The 24,214-nt window shown below is 38.6% G+C and overlaps 1 protein-coding gene across 1 annotated transcript in view; it reads left to right on the top strand.

Annotated features, from left to right (window-relative positions):
* LOC146485503 (uncharacterized) overlaps positions 1–24,214 on the top strand; it is a 122,073-nt gene continuing 97,859 nt past the window's right edge. Inside the window, exons 1-13 of the mRNA XM_085103366.1 lie at positions 1–113; positions 5,543–6,649; positions 8,398–8,783; positions 9,099–9,158; positions 9,539–9,598; positions 10,606–11,336; positions 11,718–11,967; positions 14,286–15,069; positions 15,785–15,918; positions 16,709–17,921; positions 19,511–19,606; positions 22,114–22,364; positions 22,972–23,245. Coding sequence (XP_084959492.1) covers positions 5,584–6,649; positions 8,398–8,783; positions 9,099–9,158; positions 9,539–9,598; positions 10,606–11,336; positions 11,718–11,967; positions 14,286–15,069; positions 15,785–15,918; positions 16,709–17,921; positions 19,511–19,606; positions 22,114–22,364; positions 22,972–23,245 — 5,305 coding nt within the window. The 5' untranslated portion in view covers positions 1–113; positions 5,543–5,583. The remainder of the gene's footprint in view (positions 114–5,542; positions 6,650–8,397; positions 8,784–9,098; positions 9,159–9,538; positions 9,599–10,605; positions 11,337–11,717; positions 11,968–14,285; positions 15,070–15,784; positions 15,919–16,708; positions 17,922–19,510; positions 19,607–22,113; positions 22,365–22,971; positions 23,246–24,214) is intronic.

Here is a 24,214-nt window from a genome sequence, read left to right on the forward strand (position 1 = left end):
ATAGTAAAGGGAAGTGCTTACCTCGCAGTTTGATTATTCGATTGCCAAGTTTTAAATTGAATTTCGCTTTTTAGTGGCGACAGCAACCGTTCAGTGACGCCTGAAGAAATTTGGTAAGTACACGGGTATCTTCAGCACATTTGACAGCTGTTTGCGTAGGGCAACATGTTTGGATGAATCCGATCGACTTGAATGGCGCCGATTTTGTTGTTGGATCGGCTTCGCCTAGTTGTAACAGGGACAAATTAACGTTCTCTCACGCAGAAATGTCTAAAGATTGTGTTTGCAGCGTTTGTATTTTCAGTTGCTGTCTCATTCGACGTAGTTTTGATTGTCGGTCGAGTCTCAAAGTATCAAATGTCTCCGAGCAATGTTATTAGCGTGAACTTGAAATTTCGAAGAATTGCTTCGCCAATTGCGTTTATTCGCCGGATTGTTAAGACATTCGAGCCCTTATTGCGCTTGTTATCATTTTATAACTATCAGACACTTATTTAGAAATCAAAATGGGGGATGAGAAAAGCAGTCAGACAATTGGAAATCTTGGCTAATTTCCACATGCAATGCAATTTGATTTCTGCCTTTCGTAATAGGTCAAGTTATTTATGTTATACGATTGTTTCGACTGATTGTGTTCTTACTTGTAGCGTTCTACAATTTTAAAACGATCGAAGTATACTTGGATTTTTCATTTTTAACGTGACTAAACGGTTTGTTTTAATGAATTTCAAGTCTCAGTGGACAAGTCACGAAATAGGCGAATTTTTCTGAATGTCAGCCGCAGATCACCCAGGGTCTCTGTAAAACGCAGACCGGATGGCGGCGGATGGCGGATGATAAAACGCGGATGACAAAATGCTGATGACAAAAAAATTAAAATAATAAACAAATAAATAAACAATTTCCTACGCCCAATTCTTTTAGAAAATTATGTAAAAATTACGTGAAAATTAAGTACTGATTTATGTCGAAAGACTTACGTTACGGCTTGACTTTTGTTATATGATATGAAGTTGCAGTAAGAAATAGCCGGAACAAATTTTTCTAACTGCTTGTTAAGGCGAGGGTTGATCTGAAAGCTGTTTTCACGCCGCTTAAATTCGATTTAAAGGAAATATCTCGTTTGTGTTTCAAGTCAAGCAATACAAGAACCCTAATTAGCTCATAACACAAATCAATGTTTGGGGGTATTTTATAAATTTTTGGGAGATTTTTAGGTATCTTCGGGAGGAGATAGTTTTTCTCAAAAGAGTAGTAAAACTTGGAGAAATAAGAAATAGTTAAGATTTGATGTAGTTTAAAAATTAGAATTTGAAGTTAAAAATTGATATATGTACACTCAAACACCAACCTTGGTGTGCTCTTGGGTTGGGGGCAACTCAGTGTCTGTTGGTGTTCCAAAAATAATTTTCTTTCTTTTATCCCTTCTTTAAACCTCTTAAAATTCCATCCAAATTCACGTTTACCCCCACCTTAAGAGAAGTAACCGAACTGGCACATACTCTCCTACGTAGACGTTCTTTGGGCTCGTCACGCAATATTTCCTTCTCCACGAACGGAAATATGACGTGACAAGCCCCAAGAACGTCTGCGTGGAAGGCTAGCCGGCAAATCGAGTAAGTTATTTTGCTTACGATATACTCTCTACGTGTGGGTCTAGGGGTAAGCTAAGCCTTCACTGGCTGTAAAACAATGAAAATAAGATTTACCTCGACAGAGGCCGGAAGACATTGGTCAAAGCTATAACTAAAATGCTACTATCGCAATTTTGTAACATGCATTAAAACACCAAAGCTATAAATAATTTTACCACCGTGGGCTCATTCTCGTCCCCAGAGCCCCAACGTTTTTTTTTTTTTTTGAATTGTTGAACGAGTGGCTCTGGGTCCATCTAAAAATATCTTTATTTTCATTGGCTGTCGAAAACCTGATGCGTTGTAAGGTGAAAAATGCTACGCTTCTGCGCATTGGTCTTTACTTCCGGTGGGACGCTTGAAATCGTGCTATATAAATGAGCAAAAAATGTAAACATTTTGTCGATAGACGAAAAGTACTTTCTGTTTAGCGCAAAGAATAAGCGATTGGATAAAGGTTCATCAAAGGAGACGCCTGAAATATTTTCGGAAACTGGATGTTGAAATATTTTGCTATTAAAGTGTTTCAATTCTTCCAACTGAATAAGCTTCCATAAAAGCCAAGGTGATCATTGGGATCTCAGAAGATCGGAGAGACTGAACGAAAAGTAAACTATACTCTTTGTACTAGCACAAGTCAGGAGTGATGTAGCTCTCAATTTCGAAGGTAAGTGCATGCCTCTGACTCGGCTTTATTCCGTTGCTCAGAAACACGCTTACGGCCAAACAGACACAACATTTCGATTCATAATATTCGGAAGTACTGTACACAGTCGCACACAATTCAAATAATAAAATGCTGAGAAAAATTGAAGTTTCCCTTGTTGGTGATAATTCAAGTAACTTTCTGTGATGTATTAGGCGGTTTATTCCAAGGAATCTTATATTCTGTTTTTAAGCTGACCACAGATTCATTGGATTGTCCTGTGCAAAGTAATGTAATTTGGAATTGATTTAATAAATAAAAATAAAATAAATAAGTGTAAACCTTACAGAAGCTCTACCAACTCACCGATCAGAGGCTAAACAAACAGAAGCTAAAGGGCAAATTAAAGATTTGTTCTTGGATTTTTCTTGCACTGATTAAACGTTCTCCTCGCTTCCACTGGTTCACCCAATTAGTGCATTGTTTGCTTTAAGAATGAAAATGGCTTCTAATGAGTTTTGTTGAAGGAAATAAGAATTAGGACTAAGTGACTTATGTAAGTCTTACTTAATACTGAATTTGTCTGGACAATCCATAAACTTCCAATTAAATGATCACTTTCAATCAACAGCTCACATGAGAACTGCACCCTTTCTGAGTCACATGGAAATGACGGCATCCCATTTTTCTGTTGAGAATTAAAAGCAACGTAACTGAACTGATATCCTCCTCAAATCACAACCCCTGATGGCCTGTTGACATGAAGGAAGGATACATTTGTGGCTTTTCTGGATTCACCACAGAGGAAGGATAGAGGAAGGATACATCCGTGACTGACTTTGCCACTGCAAAGGTCACCTGACTTTAATTTGTTTCTTTTTATTGTTGTTGTTGTCGTTTGACATGTGCTTTACATGCATAACACCTACCCGCTTATTAGAGTACATCTCATATGTTTGCCTCTTTCTCTGTGAGCTATCCTTTTTACTAGTTTAAAATGTTGTTTCTAAATGAAGAATTTTCTCCATGTGTTTAAAAGTTACCACACTCAAGTGACACCCATCTCAGAAAGAAAGCTGTCCTAGAATTGAAAGGTTCTAGTTCTTTTGTATTTGGTTTTGCCCTTAAGTATTTTAATTGATGCTTGTTAGGCACTTTTTAAGACATCTGAATTCATTTTTTAATATTACAACTCATTCTATCTTATAACAAAATTATTTTTAAATTTTGCAAGTGTAAATAAATTTGTTTTAAGCTCTTTATCTAAGTACATAGTGATAACATTTTTTCACATTTTAGAGTTTCAAATGGACCAGCAAAGCCCCAATGGCAGGTCTCATATTTTTTTCTAGTAGTGTGGGGAACTTCTCTGACCCTATGAAAGACTCAGAGCAAGTGTTTGGCCACTGTAAAGGATATTACCAAAATACCTCTGTGGCAAATAGACCTGTTTGATTTAGTTTAACCTACCTGTAGCTGCTAATGTCACATAAGCCTGTTTTATTTTATTCTTTATGAGAACAACAAAGGAAATTAATGGTGTTATTCAGTGGTAATCATTTCAGTTTTAAACATCTTAAGGAATCAAATGCTAAAAAGTATTAGAATCACCCTCATCACGGTGAGTAGGATTCTCTCCCCACCCACCTTTACTCTGTGGTTTCTGAGAGAGAGTAAAAATGACTGGGGTCCTTAAATGGGGTAACCAGAAACAAAACTATACTGCAGTTTGTTTGACCACTGAAACAAAATAATCATTTGCATTTGACCTTTAGGGATTTTTGAATAATAACAGTGTGCCACTGTTGATCTTTACTCACATTTTACAGATGTTACAAAGCTGGTAAGCTTTTTATCTGAGATTATAGATCTCAGAACACGGAGATGTAAGACAAATTAAGATACCCGATCCATTCACTGAATGGCTGGCAATGGTTGGTCTTTGAACTAATATAGCAGCATTGTGGGTTCCATTTTCCCCCTTTCATATAAACAACACAGATTTTTCGACATCAACAATCTACCTCAGTTATGGAACGTATTTTAAACATTACATTGATGACACAAGGTGCAAGTCCGATAACAATATTCCACAACAACTTAAAATAACAACTCAGACATCGGTTAACCCAGGTGCGCAGCTCATTCACTCGAGCTATTACTCACGTTAACAAGCCTTTCTATAGGTGCTGTACACGTACAAACGCTCCGTGCAAAATTGACAACTATATAGGGTAGGGTGGTGTGTCGATCAATTACTGTAGTAATGGTAGTGTCGTTTTCTTTGTTAAATGTCAGTTATTAATAAACATGAAAAAAAAGGACTGTAGTGGTGATGTTAAGTTAAAAAGTGGAACGGAGCCCGATGATGAAGTACGTCTTCTTCGATGAAAGTTCTTTCTTTTTTTCGGATCCGACGATACGTGGAGAAAAAAAATGTGGGAAATCTGTGATTAATTAATATATCAATTTATTTATTATTTTAATATTTTTGTCATCCGCATTTTCCATCTGCATTTTATTATCCGCATTTTATCATCCGCCATCCGCCATCCGCCATCCGCCATCCGCCGCCATCCGGTCTGCACTTTACAGAGACCCGTCTGTAGTCCCTCATTTTTCTCTCTCCCCGCCGCGTGTCGCCTTTTCTCGCATGGGGTAATTTTCACACGCGCTCGCGTTTCGCTCGCCCTACTATCCCTGAGGAAAAATGGGGGACTACTCGTAGTCTACATCGAGCTAGAAAATTGTGAAAAGACACATTTTTAGGTAATCTTTCCTTGAATGAAGACCTCCCGGTTTTGAATTCTACAATTTGGTGACGTCACGTGAAAACCAAGGAATGCGGGAGCAAGGATGGCGCAGTGGTGAGAGCACTCGCCTCCCACCAATGTGGCCCGGGTTCGATTCCCGGTCTCGGCGTCATATGTGGGTTGAGTTTGTTGTTGGTTCTCGTCCCTGCTCCGAGGGTTTTTCTCCGGGTACTCCGGTTTTCCTCCCTCCATAAAAATCAACATTTCCAAATTCCAATTCGACCTGGAAACAGTGGATGGAAGAGCCACTCCGTGGATTCCACTGAAATTCCTATTTATTTATTTCTTTATTTATTTATTTATTTATTTATTTATTTATTTATTTATTTATTTATTTTTTGTCCGCAACGAAGCAGCCACCCTACATAAAGAGTATACCGGGGTGGCTCCTATTATTACTTTAAAAATACTAATATCGATCGATGATTGGATTTCAATTTGAATTTCAGTTTTCCTATGCAACGAAGTGAGGCAGTAATTCCGGCCGGCTATGGAAGAAAATTCAGAGTACCAACAAAGCATTGAATCCCGCAAACAGCGTCTAAAATTTTTTAATGAACTTGGAGATAGACGAGCAGAGGGAGAGGAATACGAACTTCTTGCCCAGACGTATTACAATCTTAAAGACTACCAACTAAGTATTGAACACGGTAAAAAAAGCTTAAGTATTGCAAAGGAAATTGGAAATAGACAAGCAGAGGAACAGGCGTATAGACATCTAGCCTGGTCGTATTTCAATCTTAAAGACTACCAACAAAGTATTAGACATGATAAAGAAAGCCTAAGTATTGCTAAGGAAATTGGAAATAGACAAGCAGAGGAACTGGCGCATAGAGATCTAGCCTGGTCGTATTACAATCTTAAAGACTACCAACAAAGTATTGAACATGGTAAAGAATGCCTAAGTATTGCTAAGGAAATTGGAAATAGAGAAGCAGAAGAACTGGCGCATAGAGATCTAGCCTGGTCGTATTACTATCTTAAAGACTACCAACAAGGTATTAAACACGGTAAAGAATGCCTAAGTATTGCTAAGGAAACTGGAGATAGACAAGCAGAGGGAAAGGCGTATAGACATCTAGCGTGGTCGTATTATCATCTTAAAGACTATCAACAAAGTGTTGAACATGGTAAAGAATGCCTAAGTATTGCTAAGGAAATTGGAAATAGACGAGCAGAGAGTTGGGCGTGTGATGTTCTAGCCTGGTCGCATTACAATCTTGAAGACTACCAACAAAGTATTGAGCACGCCAAACAAACTCTTGACATCTCCAAAGAAATAGGTTATACAAGTATGAAGCTGAAATCTTACCAGATACTGTCAGACTCGTATAAACTTCTTGGAGACCACAAACAAGCTATGGAATGGGCTAAACAAATAAGAGAAGCAGAGTCGTCTTGCAGTCTTGAAGAATACAAAGAAGCCAGTGAAAGCAAACTTGAAATGCAAATTACAGACAAAGGTTTTGATGAATCATCAGACTCGGTGGATCCTAAAGAAGCCAAACAAGGGGAAGATATATTCTACACAGCCGGACTTTCAAACGATAGTTCAGGTAATATTACAGTATTAAATTGTAGAAAACTCATAGTCCAAATCAGAGGATTTTCTTGTCTGTTTTGGGTTGGGGGAGGCTCTTTTAGCAGGGGTTTCTTTGCGTTAAGGGTCATATGTTTGGAGGAAACTTAACGTTCCACATTTTAGCCAACAGAAAAGTGTATTTTGGGCGTGAAAAGTCGTCTTATAAATATTAAAATTCTCCGAACGTGACGATAGACAGGACAAAAGATCTCAATGCAATAGAAACAACGTAACTGAGAAGTATAAACCAGGTTTTTGTACTATGCCCATTATGAGATTATTGATGCCCTTAAAATAAACATTGGCCTAAAGCAAAGCTTCGTGGGCTTATGCACTTGTCTTGAGAACACCAAACATGATTGCCTATAGTTTTTAATTGATGATGAGTACTACTATCCCGTGAATTAAGGCGGGAGCCCATGATTTGGAACCTCCATCTGTATTAACTCCTTGGGTCAATAAAGTTTGGTTATGTTTTTCAACTGCTTTTCCCGCGAAAAGGTTTGCTGTATGAATTTTGATCTAAGACAATTTTTGAATTGTTATTGCTATTCTTTTATTGGGTATTTAAACTGTGGGCTTTCCAAAATCCCCTGAGACCCGTTCTAAAAATAAAATATACTCGAGTTAAGGTTGATTTCCCTGAGATTTAAAGTAACCTATATAAATTAACTACACAGTTTGAATTGTAGTTTCTACTTAAACAATAGAGCGTTTTTGTCGAGGGCTGATGGTTGCCCTGCGGACATTGGATGTCTTTTTTATTGTTGTTTTTAAAAACGAAATTAATGTTAGCCTACGAATTAAACGTCTAGGGCTTATACTTGAATATTGTGCTACTTGAAGAACATCAAATTGATAAGGACAACTATCAACTGATAGACACGAGACAGAAATACTATTGATTTTATAGTTCACCACTAAAATATTTTAAAAAGTCACCGAGACTGGTATTTCCCATTTTACCGCTTTCCAATTTAACCTCAGTTTAATTTAAGGTGAAAAGTTGAAAGTTGAAAGGACAAATATCCAACGTACGGGGGTAAAAAAACAATACAACGAAAACCACCTTTTTGTTACTAAGTAATGAATTGCATGCAATCTGTCCTGGCATTTTCGCCTGATGGACACTTTGCCCTGATAGCACAGCGCTGACAGTGTCTGATCTCTTCGCGGATGGCTTGTACCACATCAGGTGTTCAATTTAAAACGATCGGGCTTGGAGAAAATTTTGTAGTGAACTATACTCGATGTTATTGTCGATCGATCAGTGTAATAACAATCACAATCAGCAAAATTTTCCATGTCTCCGATGGTGTTAGGTTGTGCTCATTAAATTCGGTAATGTTCGTCTGCGAAGGAAAGCTTTCAGAGGAAAGTAAGCGTTCGTTACCACCAACACTACTTGTCAGGTAAAAAAAACCCGTTATACACAACGAACAATTTCTACAAACAAAATTATCAGAAAGTGTGTTTTTCCTGTCAGGAGTCCAGTCAATAGACACAGTAGAGTGTTCAAGAAACGTGAAATGCACGAGGGAGACTAACTTGTACGTCAGGGAGAAATTCTAAATTTTACTTAGGATCAAATGAGAGGATGAAACTCTCCAACCACACGTTTCAATTGCAAACTGTGGTTAAATAATTAAAACTATTTTAAAAACATCTACTAAACCATGTGTGTATTATGTGTTTTGTTTTGTAACATATTTCTGCAATAAGTGCCAAGTGAGATTAAAGCGCGAGGACCAAGAGCGCAGCTTGCCTATGTAAATGCGTTAAAGACTGGAAAAGTAAAGGTGCACCGTGGTAGAATCATGCTGATAGGCCAAGATCGAGCGGGAAAGACGAGTTTGAAGAAATCCTTCTTAGGTCTTCCATTCGACCCTTATGAGCAGAGCACTGATGGAATAGAGGTTGATCCATCCAAGTTCGAAATTGATGTTGATCAAGTGAAGAACTGGCAGCGAACTGATGAGAAGTTAAGTGTTTCTCAGTTTGCAAACGACCTTGCAAAGATGGTGGCTGCTCAGATTGGAGAAGATGAAACAAGTTTAATCCCAGGAGCTCAAGATGAACCAAAGGAGATGACATATCAAAAGTATGAGGTTGGTGTCCTGACATACATAGATTAGAAAGAGAATTTTGAGATTGAAGTAAGTAACTGTACGATGAAACAACAGCACAATACAACACAATGTAATGAATACGTTACCGCCGACCGGCAATGCAATGCAGTACGTTAATAGTTTATAAGTTTTTGTTTTATTATTCTTACCCAGCTTGTCAAAGCCTGGTTTAGCAGCCAACATTTTTCCTGTATGAATGTTACCACTGGAGGTTTGTTTCCTTATGTTGATCAAAGTAAGTCTCTGTGGTAACGTTGAAAACTAAACTGAGGTCTTATTTTTCTGATTGAATAGTCTGGTTTTACCGCCGCTAAGGAAGATGAGTCTATGGAGAAAAAATCTCGAGTGAATCAGGTTGGTTACATTATTTGTAAAAGAAAAAGAAGTAAGCACATCAAAACAGAAACTATTGTTAGACTATATCGCACGCATTTTTTCGGTTTCAGTCAAGCTCGATGACCTGCACACGAACAATTTTTGCTATAGAAGTACAGTGAAACTAAAAGGGCCATAACGGTAAAAACAAAAAAAGGAAAACAAGAACAAAACAAAACAGAGAAAGCTCTGTTTTTGTTTTATTATTCTTACCCAGCTTGTCAAAGAGTAGTTTAGCAGCCAACATGTTTGCCTTTATGAATTTTACCACTGAAGGTTTGTTTCGTTGTGTTGATCAAAGTAAGTCTCTATGGTGACGTTGGAAACTAAACTGAGGTCTTATTTTTCTGATTGAATAGTCTGGTTTTACCGCCGCTAAGGAAGATGAGTCTATGGAGAAAAAATCTCAAGTGAATCAGGTTGGTTACATTATTTGTAAAAGAAAAAAAGGAAGCACATCAAAACAAAAACTATTGTTAGATTATATCGAACGCATTTTTTCGGTTTCAGTCAAGCTCGATGACCTGCACACGAACAATTTTTGCTATAGAAGTACATTGAAACTAAAGAGGCCATCACGGTAAAAAAAAAAAAAAAAAAAAAAAAAACAGAGAAAGCTTTGCGTCAGCGTTTGTTCGAAATTCATATTGCACCCTACTAAACTAATACGTGAATTTATTTACCAAGCTAGTTTCAGGACAGTCATCATAGCGTTGATTATAAACGAAGCACTTCTGAAAGGATGACTTGTATTGCGAGGGTCTCAAGTTAAAATCTTCCTGATGGATTGCTAACACATGAGACCCTGCCTCAACTCCTAGGCGACCCTTTGGGAAAAAAAGCAAAGTAAAGTGGTCAAAGTGCGGTCTTGATTGATTGATTCAGTGATTGATTGATATCTCCCCTCAACTGAAAAGCGAGTGGCGAACGGTAGTCGCGTTCGCTTTGGTTTCATTCCATCGTGCCTCATCACTAAGACCAACTAACAAAACTCGCGTTACTTTTCTTAGAAGAAAAACCAACCCTGACTTCTTCACACTCGTTTTATCGGGCTTCTAAAATATTAGATGCAGTTTCCGGCTTCTAGTTCTGATTGCATTATTGTCTCGTTTGCCTTTGTTATGATTGATCACAATGATGACTTTGGCCTTTGCTTTAAAAAGTCCTTTTTCAAATCGCTGTATTAGACATAGCAATGTCTTCTCATGCTAATATTGGGGCAATTAGGATTAACGATTGCAAGCGGGATTGACTTACAGGTATACAGACAGCATTTTCTAGAAGCCAGTGTTTATATATTCCTAATGAGTGTCTGATAAAAACGTAAAATGGTGCTATAAAACAGATTAAGGAGTAGTTTTACCTTTTGAGCCATGTATCAGACCAACAGCTACGATATCGTAACCATTCCAAAAATTGCTTTCAGGATTCTATCAGGGAAGGAACCACACCTAACTTTGTGAAAGTCGACGAAGCACAAACTGGGCGCCACAGCGAGAAAGCAGCTAAAGAATCTGCAGTGAATTTCGACCCTACTTTGCCTCCGGAGGAATTCATAGATCTTCTCGTTCAACATTTAAAAGATTTAAACCTGCCAAGTGATTCAACATCAGTGAAAAACCACATGACTTTAGACCTTTGGGACTTTGCGGGACAGCATCTTTATTACGCGTCCTATCCAGTGTTCTTGTCATCACGAGCAGTTTATATGCTGGTGTATAATCTCAGCAAAGGATTAAAGAACATTGCTGAGCCCTGTGTCAGACAAGGTGTTAATAACATTCTTTTAAGAAACTCAAATGGCGAAACAAATTTGGAGAACTTGTTGTCGTGGCTTGTTTCAGTCAGAACTATGTGTTCAGCAAAACCAAATTTAGTGAATGACAGAGAGGAGGCTGGCAAAGAGCCATCTTACCTACGTCCCCCTGTATTTGTTGTAGGAACACATGCTGACAAACCTTTCCAGGACATTAACACAATGGAACAGCTGATCCAGACGGTGCTTTCTCGAAAAGACTTTGACGGTCACGTGATCCGGCCATTCTTTTCAATTGATAATACGCAAGGGTCATCAGGGACTGGCGTTCGTGCACTTCAGGAAAAAATGATTAAAGTGTTACAGGAAGAGCCATACATGGGGGAGGAGATACCACTTCGGTAAGTTTACAAAATAAGAACAAGTTGCAACATCGCGCTCGGCTTTTGAGTACATTAAAAGCGCACATACTGGACGGTTGTTTTCCTTGATTATTCAGTAACTGAATATCAAGGTGAAAGTTGAGATATCTAGAAGCTGTCTTCAAATTACAATGTAATAGTAATAGGGAATGGACGTCAAAAACTTGAAAAGTTGTGTGTTTTAGGGGAATGGAAAAGGTAATTTTTCATAGACTTTGTAGATTCTACAGAGAGAGAGCGTACTATACGGGCAAAAACATTTCTCTACTTTACATGCTAAGACAGCTGAAAAGTCAAAGCCTACAATATAATATTTATATGTTGTATGTATTTGGACTATCTCCCTTCTTTGCCCTTCAGGTGGTTTAACTTTGAGAAGGTCATTAAGGCTTTGATTGCCAAGAAAACGTATTACCTGAACCTAGAACAACTCAAAACCATTATCCAGGAAGTGTGCTTTATCAGGAATGAGAACGAAATTGCCACCATGTTGGATTTCTATCACGACCTTGGAATTATCGTAAAACACCGCAACACTGTTGTACTACAGGCCCAGTGGTTGATTGACGTGTTTAAACAACTCATAACCATCCGTCCGTACAACGACATGGTAAGAACCTGACAGAATAAAAAGTGTAAAAAGTGAGCAGCCACGTGCCTTATTCTTTGCTGCCTTTCAGTTTAGTGTTGGGTGCCAAGGTGAATTATCTAGGGGGGGGGGGGGGGGGGACTTAGCATTTTAAAAGTGTTCCCAGTGTTTTCCAGTGTTTTCCCAGTTTTCCCAGTATTCTGAGAGAATTCTTTTGGTTGGAGGGGTTTCAATATTTTTTGTCCATTTTTCATTTTTTTTAGAACAATTCCTATTTCAAATTTTCGCATGGCGATTTAACATAGTTAATTTTTAAACATTAAAAACCGAAATATTGCTATTTCTTTAAACCTGGTCTGGTAAAAATAGGTTGCTATTGTAAATTTAGCGAACCCTGATATATCATGCCAAATTGTTCCCAGATAAATTCCTCAAAAAGTCACAAGGTTTCGTGGCATTTGTGCAAAAATTAAAAAAAAAGAGTTGTTTTCTGAAGGACAGTGCCTACTATTGTTACTGCGCATACGTTCTGCGCATCTCGAGAAACTCTGGTTTCCTATGGGTGGTGCCTGCTAATACAGGAATATTTTTGCGCGGTTTAAAACTATGCGGAGAAAGCAGAACTTAGCAAATGCTTTTGGTATCTCGAAAGAAACTTTGGGGTAACCATGCATTTTTCAGAGATAATTAAGCTTTAATTTAGGAAAAAATCCGATACATTGCTTCATATTTTAGGGCTTTTTAGAGATATTATTGCTTAATTATCTCTGAAAAATTCGTGGCTACCCCCAATTTTCGTTTTGGATACCAATAGGCCTTCCTAAGATCTGCTTTTCCCGCATAGTCATAAACCGCGCAAAAATACTTCCATATTAGTAGGCACCGTCCTTAAAATGCATACTTCACGTGTCGCAATCATTTTCTCGTTTTTTACCGTCCACCTTTGTACTAGATAAAGGGATCCTTTGAGATCCTTTCCAATGAAAGAAGACCCTCTGTACTTTTTGCCCGAGTTCTAAGTGTGCACATTCTCTGCTTCTCATAACCAGGCTTTGCTACAGTAGCTTGATTGCTAAAATAGGCTTCTAAAACAAATTGCCATCGTTCATTTTTCCCAAAATTTGGCCCGAAGTTCCCATAAAGTAAGCCAAGTGCTTGTCTATCATGATGTGTCTTGCCTTCAGCTAAGTTCTTGAGTTTTGCATGGAAAGGTTACCACAAAAACTGCGACTTTGACTTATAGGCACTTTTAATTAAGTTCTAAAAATTAAAAATAATACATAAAGTGAGCAGCAAATAAATAACATTTCGTTTAGGTGGATAAATTTTAATACCCAATGAAACGCCAGGTCAAGATCTTAATGATTTTGATGTGAGTTAAAAACCTTGCATTTGATCACAAAACAAAATAACACGGGTACGATTATTTATCCAATATAGGAAAATCTTTAACGCAAACAAGTTGGGGTATCCTATTTATTCTGACTACTTGCGTATTAACTGCAGCTGTGAATGTTCCTGAAGGAACGCTTACTAATGTTTTAAAAAACAAATCAAAAACAAACATTTCACGCTCAAACCTGCCGTCAGTTTCACTGACGTTTTACTTTTCCCCATCGGTCATTCATGATCCAGAAATATTAAGATGGTTCACCCATATAAAGCAGCCGCTCGAACGGAACTCGAATTAAAGCCTAAAGTAAATGAGATTCGTTTGCCGCGCCCTGTAGGGAAGTAGTGTATGCAATGTGGAAGTTGCTCTTCCCAAACGTGTGATGGCAACAGCCGCCTGTCGTTGGTATTGTTTCATATTTTGTGTGATGAAATAAAGAAGTGTTTGCTAAATTCAATGCTCTCTATTCACAACTTTCTTTTAAGACATTATGATCATGTCACAAACTTGGACTTCGCGCTTTATCAGGTGCTTCAAACACCTCGAAACAATAAAAGCACTTAGCCTGCGGCCTCATGCTTTTATCTGTTTCTCGGTTTCTGGAACCCCTAATCATCATAAAGCACCTGAAGTCGCTTTTGAAAGTACCCGAAATACAGCTCGCGTCAGCCATTCATAATTCAGAAATTTATCAGCAAGTAGTATGATATCTCTAAAACAGACCTAAAAATAAGATTGACGTGTAAACCCAACATGCTGTGTAGCACATTACTAACAGGTTACACTGCGGGTGTGCTTTATATAGGGTTTTAAGCATTTTTCTCTACGTATATTACCCATCAGCAAACATGCAAGAACGTTTCCTTGGTGTTTCTATATCTTAAAAAGGCCTTGAAAGGGCGTCTCTAAAGGACCCTCTTATTGATTTTGTTTTGATTTTTGACAGGAATCTAGACATTCCAAGTTGTGGAGAGACATGGAAGATACAGGCGTCCTTAGTATGCAACTTGTTGAACACGTATTTTCCAAGTATTGCCAGCAAGGCGTACCCAACGAGGACATTTTGAATATGGTGGAGCATTTCGGATTGATAGTCAAGTTTGTGACGTCTCCAAGTGATATACATTACTTTGTACCAGCACAACTGAAGACGCCACCAAAAGCCCTTCGAGAAATGGAACCCTCGTTGTCCGACCCATGCTCCCTGTATCTTCACTTTCTGGAGGGTTTTGTTCCTCATGGCCTCTTCTTTCAGCTTGGGTCAAGGTGTTCTCGACGGTGCCCCGCTAATGGGTTCACCCAGCCTCCGAAATTTTATGAGGGAGCGACGACGTTCTTTCTCGAAAAAAAGTTCAGGTACCAACTGACCCTTTTGTGCAAGAAAAGGTTCATCAAGGTTGTCCTGAAAAACCAGACAAAGCAAGACGATCAACTCTCTCAGACTGAAAAAGAAGAGGTAGCAAGTTTGGTGCGAACGTTTCTGGAAGATGAATTGGAAAATATGAAACAAGAGCTACCCTGGTTGAACAATTTAAAGTATGAATTGTGTGTAGAGTGTCCTTGCTGTCCGGAGGAAGAAACCAAATGTGGAAACCACGGTCAAGTCTCTTGTGCACATGAAGACTGCATAAGCCTCGTCAACGTTATGCCTAGAGGGTGTTTAAGCTGCTGCTCAATTTGTTGTCAAACACCGAGTCTCCCCAGACTGGAAAAGTGGTTCTCGGTAAAAGGTGAAGGCGATGTGGCCTATTAGTGCTTAAAATAAGATTAGCTCTAGATCAGGTATTGAAATGTTTAGATGACAGGTTACCGCCAATCAGTTGAAAGGTACCAGGAAAAGAGCTATCTTCCCAGTGCTTCTGCTTCTTATAATTAATAACAAGAACCATTATCAACGAAACTGACAGGTTCATGCGTACGTCACTGTGAGTTGTATATTTGCGAGAACATTACATTAAATCTTGGTTGTCTTAAATTAGGTATGTCTTAGTCTTATGAAGATCACAAAGTGCACAACTCTTTGACATCGTCCGGCGCATGAATACTGATAATTAAGAAATCACGGTTTTACGCAAGCTTGATGGCCATAGTAACCAATTTGACAGGAAGCAGGATACAACGGTGAGGTTTCAGATCCATTAAAAAATTGATTTCTTTCCCCCTTGGGCAAAGCAGCAAAGGCTTATTCTCCCATTCTCATCATCTCACTTCTCATTTTATCTTACCTCATCTTATCTCTTAACATCTAATCATATACAATCTCACCTCAACTCATCTTATCTTATCTTTTATTGTCATCTTATTCCTTCTATCCTCACTACGCACACACCATCTCATCTCCTAACCATTCGTCACACCTCGCCTCTTTTCATCTCATGACAAGCCATGTCATATAACATGTTATGTCATGTCATGTCATGTTATCTCATTTCGCCCTTTCTGCAGCTGTCCATCCTGAGAATCGCCCTGGAGCTGAGGATGTATGCAACGCAAAAGCCCAAGGAATTGGTAGACTGTCAGCTAGCTGCGGATCGGATCAGGTTGCTACAGAGGAAGGGTGTTCACCGAGAACAACTCAGGTAGAGTGAGATGGTCAACATTTTTGACAAGGAAAAAAAATATATACTTCAGGTTAAATGTATAAGCCATGAACGATACTACACAGACTTTCATTTGACCTCCGAAATTATGTGCATTCCCCTAAATTAGAAAAGTTTGCCACGAGACTAACGTTCTTAACTAGTATTCTGGAAAATTGAATTGTGGAACAAGTTATGTTTAGTTTGAACTGTTCAAAATTCAAGCCACATCGTTATTTTCACCTGTCAAACACGATGCTACGGAAAGAACCATTACGACTTTAACATGTACATTCTTAAGTACAATTTTGAAGAGCTGTATGTGCAGCTTTTCAAGTACAGAAAATTAAGTAATTCACACCCACAAAGAAAAAAAGACCAGGTAGATCTTTACATAATTCCATAAGGTCGCATCATTCATTTATGTTTTCTACTTTGCACCCCGACAGCGTTTTTTTCAATCGGAATGTCCATTTTTATGTCATGAACTCCTTCATCGTGTTAAATTTAAAGTGTGACGGAGATTAAGCTATGCAGTTTGCAAACGACAGTTGAAACAGGAAATGTGGACAGACCACTTGTCAACCGTTTGGCGACTGTTCATTTAAGAAACCAGATTCCAACTTTGTGATAAACGTGTGTGAGAATTTAGATGAAGTTCTGTTCACTTATCACCGGCTGCCCAAAGGCTAGAGATTTCTTGTTTTTTTTGTTGTTTTTTTTTTTCGATGAAACTTTCTCATTGAAAATGATAGATCTTTAAAAGAAGTCAACCATGATTGTCTTTCAGGAGGTACATCATGCTTCAGCTGGTAAATCACACAGTGAACCTGGGCAATCTTGTGCCTCTCTGAAAGTTTGTCTTTTGGCTAGCGAATGGAGGTCATCCAAGGGTGGCGTCTCCACCATTAACAGAAAGCTTGCTGTACACTTGGCAGAACAATCAACGGTAGAAGTCACTCTCTTAGTTCCTAAAAACGTCTGTAGTGAAGAAGACAAGAAAAATGCTGAAAGTTGCAAAGTTGATATCGTTGAAGTACAGCGTCGCACAGGCTTCAATCCCCTCGATTGTTTGATATCCCCACCAAAGGATCTAGCCATTGATGTTTTAGTAGGTCATGGGGTTACACTGGGTAAGCAAGCCCAATTCATTAAGGAATCTCATTGTTGTAAATGGGTGCAGGTAGTGCATACTGAACCTGAAGAACTTGGACCGCACAAGAAATATAGTGGAGCCATTGCCAGAGCTGAAGAGAAGAACAAAGATGAAGTAGACCTGTGCAAAAAGGCTGATCTTGTAGTTACAGTTGGGCCGAAGCTGCAGGCAGCCTTCTCATCCCAGCTGCGCTCGACTGAGAAGCATCACTCTATTTTTCAGCTGACCCCAGGAACATTCCGTGAATTTTCAGATATTAAACAAGTCGAGAATGAGATCAGCAGATTTAAGGTACTGACCTTTGGCCGCAGTGATCCCGAAGACTTCGAGCTGAAGGGATACGATATTGCTGCCAAGGCAATAGCTCATTTGGCAGATTGCTCTTATCGTCTGATCTTTGTAGGTGCATCTGATGGCAAGCAAGACGAAGTCGCTGCCAAACTACTCCAGTACGGAATTTCTAAAACTCAGCTGATCGTGAGGAGGTATGCACAGAGTGTAGAAGAATTGAAAGCAGTCTTACGTGAAGCTGATCTTGCGATCATGCCATCCAGAACAGAGGGCTTTGGCCTTACTGCTCTGGAAGCCCTGTCTGCTGCTCTTCCCATTCTCGTGAGTTCCAATTCCGGTTTAGGAGAGACACTGCTTAGTCTGCCACTTGGCAAGTCGTTTGTGGTAGCATCCGAGGATTCAAAGGAATGGGCGAACAAAATTGCTGTTGCCCGTCGGAAGCAAAGGAAACAGAGGCTCAAAGAAATGCAAGCACTGCGGACAAGTTATGAAGAGAAGTTCAGCTGGGAGAAGCAGTGTAAAGCACTTGTGGATAAAATGCGGAAGATAGCTCATGGTGAGAATGATTAAAGACATAAGTAGATTGAAATAAAGATCCCATGCTAAGGAGACAATCGAGACAATAAATAATAAAACCGTTACAAAACGTCAAGTGCTTGTTTGATACAGAATGATGCCACATAAGGTATGTGTATCAGACAGTCCCAGCAGCTCATAATGGAATTGGTATCAGTCAGTACTTGGCATTTTTGACGGTTATGTTGTTATCTGACATGGGATCAGTATATTAATACATTTTATCTTTGTAAGTCACCTGTATATATGAGAATTATTTAAAGTTTTAATCGGTGAATAGGATTTCGAAATTTTGTAGAGATGTATCAAGAAGTGTAGGAACCTTTTCCCACTCGAACATCGATGCCTTGTCTTTATTTCACAGCTTTTTTCTTTTTTCTTTTTTCTATGGCAAGGTCTACTAACCCTGACGTCTACAAAGGCTTTCTCAATGTCTCTTTCAATAGCGATTATCTTCTCTCTGAACTGAAGGAGAAAAAAAAATTGAATATTGGGGTTAAGGCTGGCCAGGAATAAAGGCCGTCATTTTGGCTTGGGTTATCCTTTGTAGTCTTTTAAGAAGCAGTTGTTAGGGTATTCCTGGGCACCATCCTGTGATGAAGTAAATAATGTACCCTTTCAACATCTGGGCACTTAGCACGGTCTACGTGCTCTAGTCATACCAGTCTGCAACTGGCGACTTAACTTACTAATTTGGTGAATCCTGACCGTCTCTATCGAGGAAAAATTTCGTGCTTTCGACAGCCGCAGCTACGGCCTTGCTATGCTTGAGTGAAGAAAATGCGGTCAGACTAAAGCAAAATTACATATGCACTCAAAACGTTAATGAAGACAATCAATATTGTAATTTTGTGGATCAGGGCCGAGATTCAGAACTGATGAGATGGTACACACACTCCCGAGAAACATTGATCAGAATGCGAGTCCGATTGACTTCTAGAAAATTGATAAAACATTTAAGAAACCGTGAACCTTCTAGAGTATATATTAACAGAATTCTTAAGACATTTCCAAGGAGAAATTTGAGACAAAAAGGGAAGAAAATTTTGAGAGATTCTGTTTCTTGATCGTCTAACTTTTCCTAAAAGAACATGACAACCTCGTGTTTATCTTGAATACATTTTTATACGACACTAAATGATATATCCAAATTTGGAGAATATTTTTCGTCAGTCCGTTTTAAATGATTCTCAAGGATTCACTATTAAAATGGATTTCTTGGTAATTCATGGAAAACAAACAGATGTCCATAATACGCCCATTTTTTCCCGTCAATTTAATTTTTTGTACACTTCTAAGCCATTTCACTGTCACGTTGTGCTATTGCAATAACAATAACTAATATTTCCTTCATAAGAATAGCTTTGTGGAAGTATTAGGTGACTAATCTCTCAAAGCCAAGTGTTTTAATACTGATGTCACACACTCCACAGACCTAAAGTATCAACGCAAGTTTACAAAAAATATTGATTACAGGTTCTCTTTAATTCATTTATCATGTTGTTAAGGGGTCGACAGACTAAATACGCATGTTGCAGCTTAAGAAATGTTATTAATTGTTTAATACAGGTACTTCAAATGATGATTTGGTTGAAGATAGCAGGGCTCCTACTAAATCCAAGGAGGGGTTGTCACACAAAGCGAAAAGACGCACAGAAGATACAGGTAAAAGCGTCTGAATCTTTGTTGCTTTTGTGAAATGATACCCATTATTAAAAACTGTTTAGATGGTTTGATGGTGTAATGTCACGCACTTAAAACAGAAAATGTTACTTAAGGACATCTTACTTTCACGTGCACTTAATTGTTAGAAGTTCCTTATCAGGAGACTAATTTTCCGGACTAAATCCCTAACAGAGAATTACGGAGTTTGCTTGCGGAAAAGTAGGTAGATCAAAAGAGCCACTGAGTCGTAAGATTACAGGTCAAATGTTAAGGACTCACGTGGTCAACAAAGTACGATGTACCATCACACGTGTACATCCCCAATGTCCAGCCAGAATAAATGAAAATAAGAGCTTTTGTTTGAAAACCTTATGCTGGCTTGTAATGTAATGAACGATTATATAAGCGAGAAATACATAAGATAAACAGCTAAATATCAAGCAGCGAAAGCGGAAAGCAAGTAAAATATCGAGCGATGAAACAGAAATCACTACATTTGATAATGCGACCGAGAATGTTCACTTCCTGCGTCCAGATCCAAGTTTATCCAATTTTCATTACAAAACTATTTTTACTACCTGATTAAATATTCTATTTCAATGCAAAGCTATTGAAGCGCGCTTGTAAAGGCTGGTTCTTAAATATAATTCCTAAAGTGAAACGGGAAATCTCTCGTAACGAAAACTGTCTTCTGAGAAATGCACTTTTTCATCGGCGACATTTCCATCCGTCTAACCAAACGATCCCATAATCCCTCACTCGTACCAGTCACCCTGTAGTTTCAGGAATGGGTAATTATTAGTCCTTTTCTGTTAAGAGAAGATGTTGACTTCGTAGTCTTAGTTAATATATTTTAAGAATATACGACATGCTGATATATTGTTTTTTGGCGCTTTAGTAGATGGGTAAACTCTGAAACTGTCATATTTTGGGTACCTTTAAGGCATTTTGCTGTCACGTTGTTGCGTTATTACTAGAATAATAAGAAGTATTTCATTGACAGGATTAGCTTTTTAAAAATAGTGGGTGATGTCACAAATTAGCAAAAGTGTTACTTTATACAAACTTGTTGACGTTAAAGGAAGCGTTCTGACACTCTTCTTTACGTTCTTTTCTTGAAATACCAGATGCAATAACGAATTGTGCAAAGTTTCTGAAAAAATTTCATTACAGTTTCTTTTTCGTTGGAATTACCTTAGTATCACGATAATTGATTCACCCTATTGATAAGGGGTTGTGACAGATTCAAACGCATGTTTAACTCTCAAACATTCGTTTAACGGGCTCATATGTTTTTTGTAGTTTAGTTCAATGAAAAATCAAAAGTTCAATAACCACACCATCAGTTCAAAAAACACACATCAGTTCAATGACAACAGACCTCAATTGTAAGAATAACTACTTTATAGGTGAAGTGTTTTTTTTTTTTTTTATTTCATTTGGACAGGTAGGAGGAGAGGGGAGATGGTTTTAAGGGGTCAAGGGAAAATCAAAAGTTCAATAACCACACCGTCAGTTCAAAAACCACACATCAGTTCAGTGACAGTAGACCTCAATTGTAAGAATAACTATAGGTGAAGTGTTGTTTTTTTTATTTCATTTGGACAGGTAGGAGGAGAGGGGAGAGGGTTTTACGGGGTCAGTGAAAAATCAAAAGTTTAATAGCCAGACTAGTAGTTCAAAAAGCACACATCAGTTCAGTGACAGTAGACCTCAATTGTAGGAATGACCATAGGAGAAGTGTTTTTTATTCCATTTGGACAGGAAGGAAGAGAGGATAGAGGATTTTTCGGGGGCAAGGTCCATATTTAAAGCAGGCAGAAAGTACGAATAAACAAAATAGTATCTATACATTCACAAATAATGGTAACGGGCTTACACTCACGCATTTAAAAATATATTGTCCATTTATCCATTGCTTGTCGTTGTAATCATATTTAGCATCTGCTGTCCAATAATGTTGCTTTTTCTTGTACTTAGCTTTTCTTCATGTTCTTTCGTCTTGCTCGTGCGTCAGATCAATGGACCGAGAAAAACAAGTCTTCCTCTGTAGCATAACAGCCATAGGTATTAAAACATGAAGAAACTTCTTCGTAATGTTTTAATACAGATTGTATTGTTTATAACATGTTCATGCCCATGGATATCAAGAAGAACTGGGCAAACGGAGCTGAGGAACAACTGAACAAACCAGAACCGCAAACGAACGAACAAGCGGGTGAGCGAACGGACAGCCGAATGACCGAGTTAATAATCAAACGGTCCACCGAGCGTTCCCGGCGAAAACGAACGAACGAAAAACCGAGTCAGGAACGAACTCGTTGAACAGCTGAACGACTGAGTGGACAACCCTTTTGTTTGCAGTCATAAGCGCTTTGAGGTTGCATCAATATATTAGAAAATCAGTCATTATAAGCGCTTATGACTGCAAACATAAGGGTGTGTTATAATTAAGTGGAGCTTCAGAGCATTTAGAAGAACTAATACGGTTTTTTCTTACTCTTCAGCGAAGCAAAGTTTACGTGATGTCGAGCAACTGCAATGTTATCCTAGAAACGCCACCAGGACGATTTACGTATCAAGGAGGTTGGACGAGATTGCTTCAAACAAAGGCTTCACAGTTTCTGACAATGAGGGATTAGGAAATTGCATGTTCTACGCATTGTCAGAACAACTTAGCCTTGTGAAAGGAATTCAAATCTCTCATAACGTTTTGAGGCAGCACACAGTCCAGTATCTCGAAAGGAACCCTACACTAGTAAGTAGCTGAGAGTGAAGGAGCTTGGAACATGGGGACTTTCTATCTGTATCCTCACTTTCAGGAAACTGACTGTCAATTCATGACCAAAATGCAACATAAATGAAATATAGATTATAAAACAAAGTCATCGGAAGTACGATTCCAGCTCAATTCATCATTTATTTTGCAGGAATAATGAATTGGACAGCATATTTTATTCCAACCACTAGACATTAATAGAGCCTCTGAGAGTGGTTACTGTTCATTAAATTGGTGCACTGAGGTCTGACAAAGGGTTATTGGAGCTAAACTAAAATATTGTCAGAATATATATTTAGGGCATGTCACCTTCATTTTTACAGAAATTAGTGAGATTGACCTTCTGATCATCTTTTGAAGGAAGTTTTCACGATCAACCTTAAGAGATGGGCAAAAAAAAAAAAAAGAAAAAAGAAAGAAAGAAACAAATTCCTTGCTAGACATTGCCTGCCTCCTTATGAGCTAACATGCGCTCAGCCGAATATGATGCCAACCTCATTCCCAAGGTGTCTCCTCTTCCCGTCTAGGACAGACCCTGGGAACGAGGTTGAAATGATGCTTATTCTTATTAATTCCTTCTTTTCAGTCAGATGGGACAAAACTCTTCAATTTTGTTCACGGGTATCAGTCTTGGTCTGATTACCTAACAGAGATGTCAGCAGATGGGACGTGGGGTGATCACGTGATTCTCTATGCTGCAGCAAACTGCTATGAAACATGCATTCATGTGATTAGCAGTCTGTCACCCAGTCATGACGTAATCATCAGCCCAGAACAAAGTCGTGATGTTGAAAGCAGCAACCGGCTTGTGCTGGGGCACTTACACGAGCACCACTATGTCAGTCTTCGACCCAAACCAGGTGAATGAGCTGTCACAGGTGTTGGCAAATACAAATTAGTCGGTTTGACCTATGAGAAGATAACCAGGGCCAAACTAAACGAAAAATTGGATAAATTTAATGCGAGCCAAACGCATATCTAGTTATCGTTACTTGTATTATCTGCATAGAATTTCGATTAGTTTATACTGTAAAATATCTCGAGGGCTATTCTTATTTCTAGGCATTTCTAAACAGGCCCGTAGAAGGGGGAAAGGGCAGGGGGGGCTTGAGCCCCCCCCCCCCCCAGAATAGTTAAAAAACGATGTGCAAAAAACTAATAATTAAACCAAATTAATGTGCAGCAATCAATCTTGAACTCTGACGCTGTAAGTTCCTTTTCACAACCTTTAAAAAGTTGTTTACTACCTGTCAGTTTCCTTCTCTAACAGTTTGTTTTTATATACAACAGCAACAAAGGCACTCCTACCTTGTGAATCGGAAATAAGAACTAGAATGGATCGAAATCAACCAATCTCAAGCCGTAAAAGCTGTTGAAATAAACCACTTGTTTTCTAAGACATCCGCTCATTTACAGCAATACAATGTCCTTAGACATCCTTAGTGTAGTGTATAACAATTTAGTGTGCGTGTGTTGTCGAAAGCCACACAAATATGTCCTCTCGAGGGCTAGAGAAAACATTCTCCCACAGTCGGTTTCTGACTTCCCGGTTAAAGCCAAATTTTAAAAGAGAAGAAAAAATTTGCCGTCGTTTGTTTACGTCCTTCTTCAAACGTGAAATTAGGAAACTTCAGGTGGTAGTCCACGTAAAAGAAACGGCAAAAAATGTACCAAAAAGGGTGATTCAGGTGCAAAGTTATTGTTTTACTTACTAATTAAATCTACTGGGTTTTTTTATGTTCTCGTTGCATCTTAGAAACTCCCTAATCAGTCTGTTTTTTTGTAACGGGGCGGGGGGGGGGGGGGGGGTGTAGTTTGGTTTTACCATT

Source organism: Pavona decussata, unplaced genomic scaffold (assembly GCF_977016875.1).
Source record: "Pavona decussata unplaced genomic scaffold, jaPavDecu1.1 SCAFFOLD_26, whole genome shotgun sequence".
NCBI lineage: Eukaryota > Metazoa > Cnidaria > Anthozoa > Scleractinia > Agariciidae > Pavona > Pavona decussata.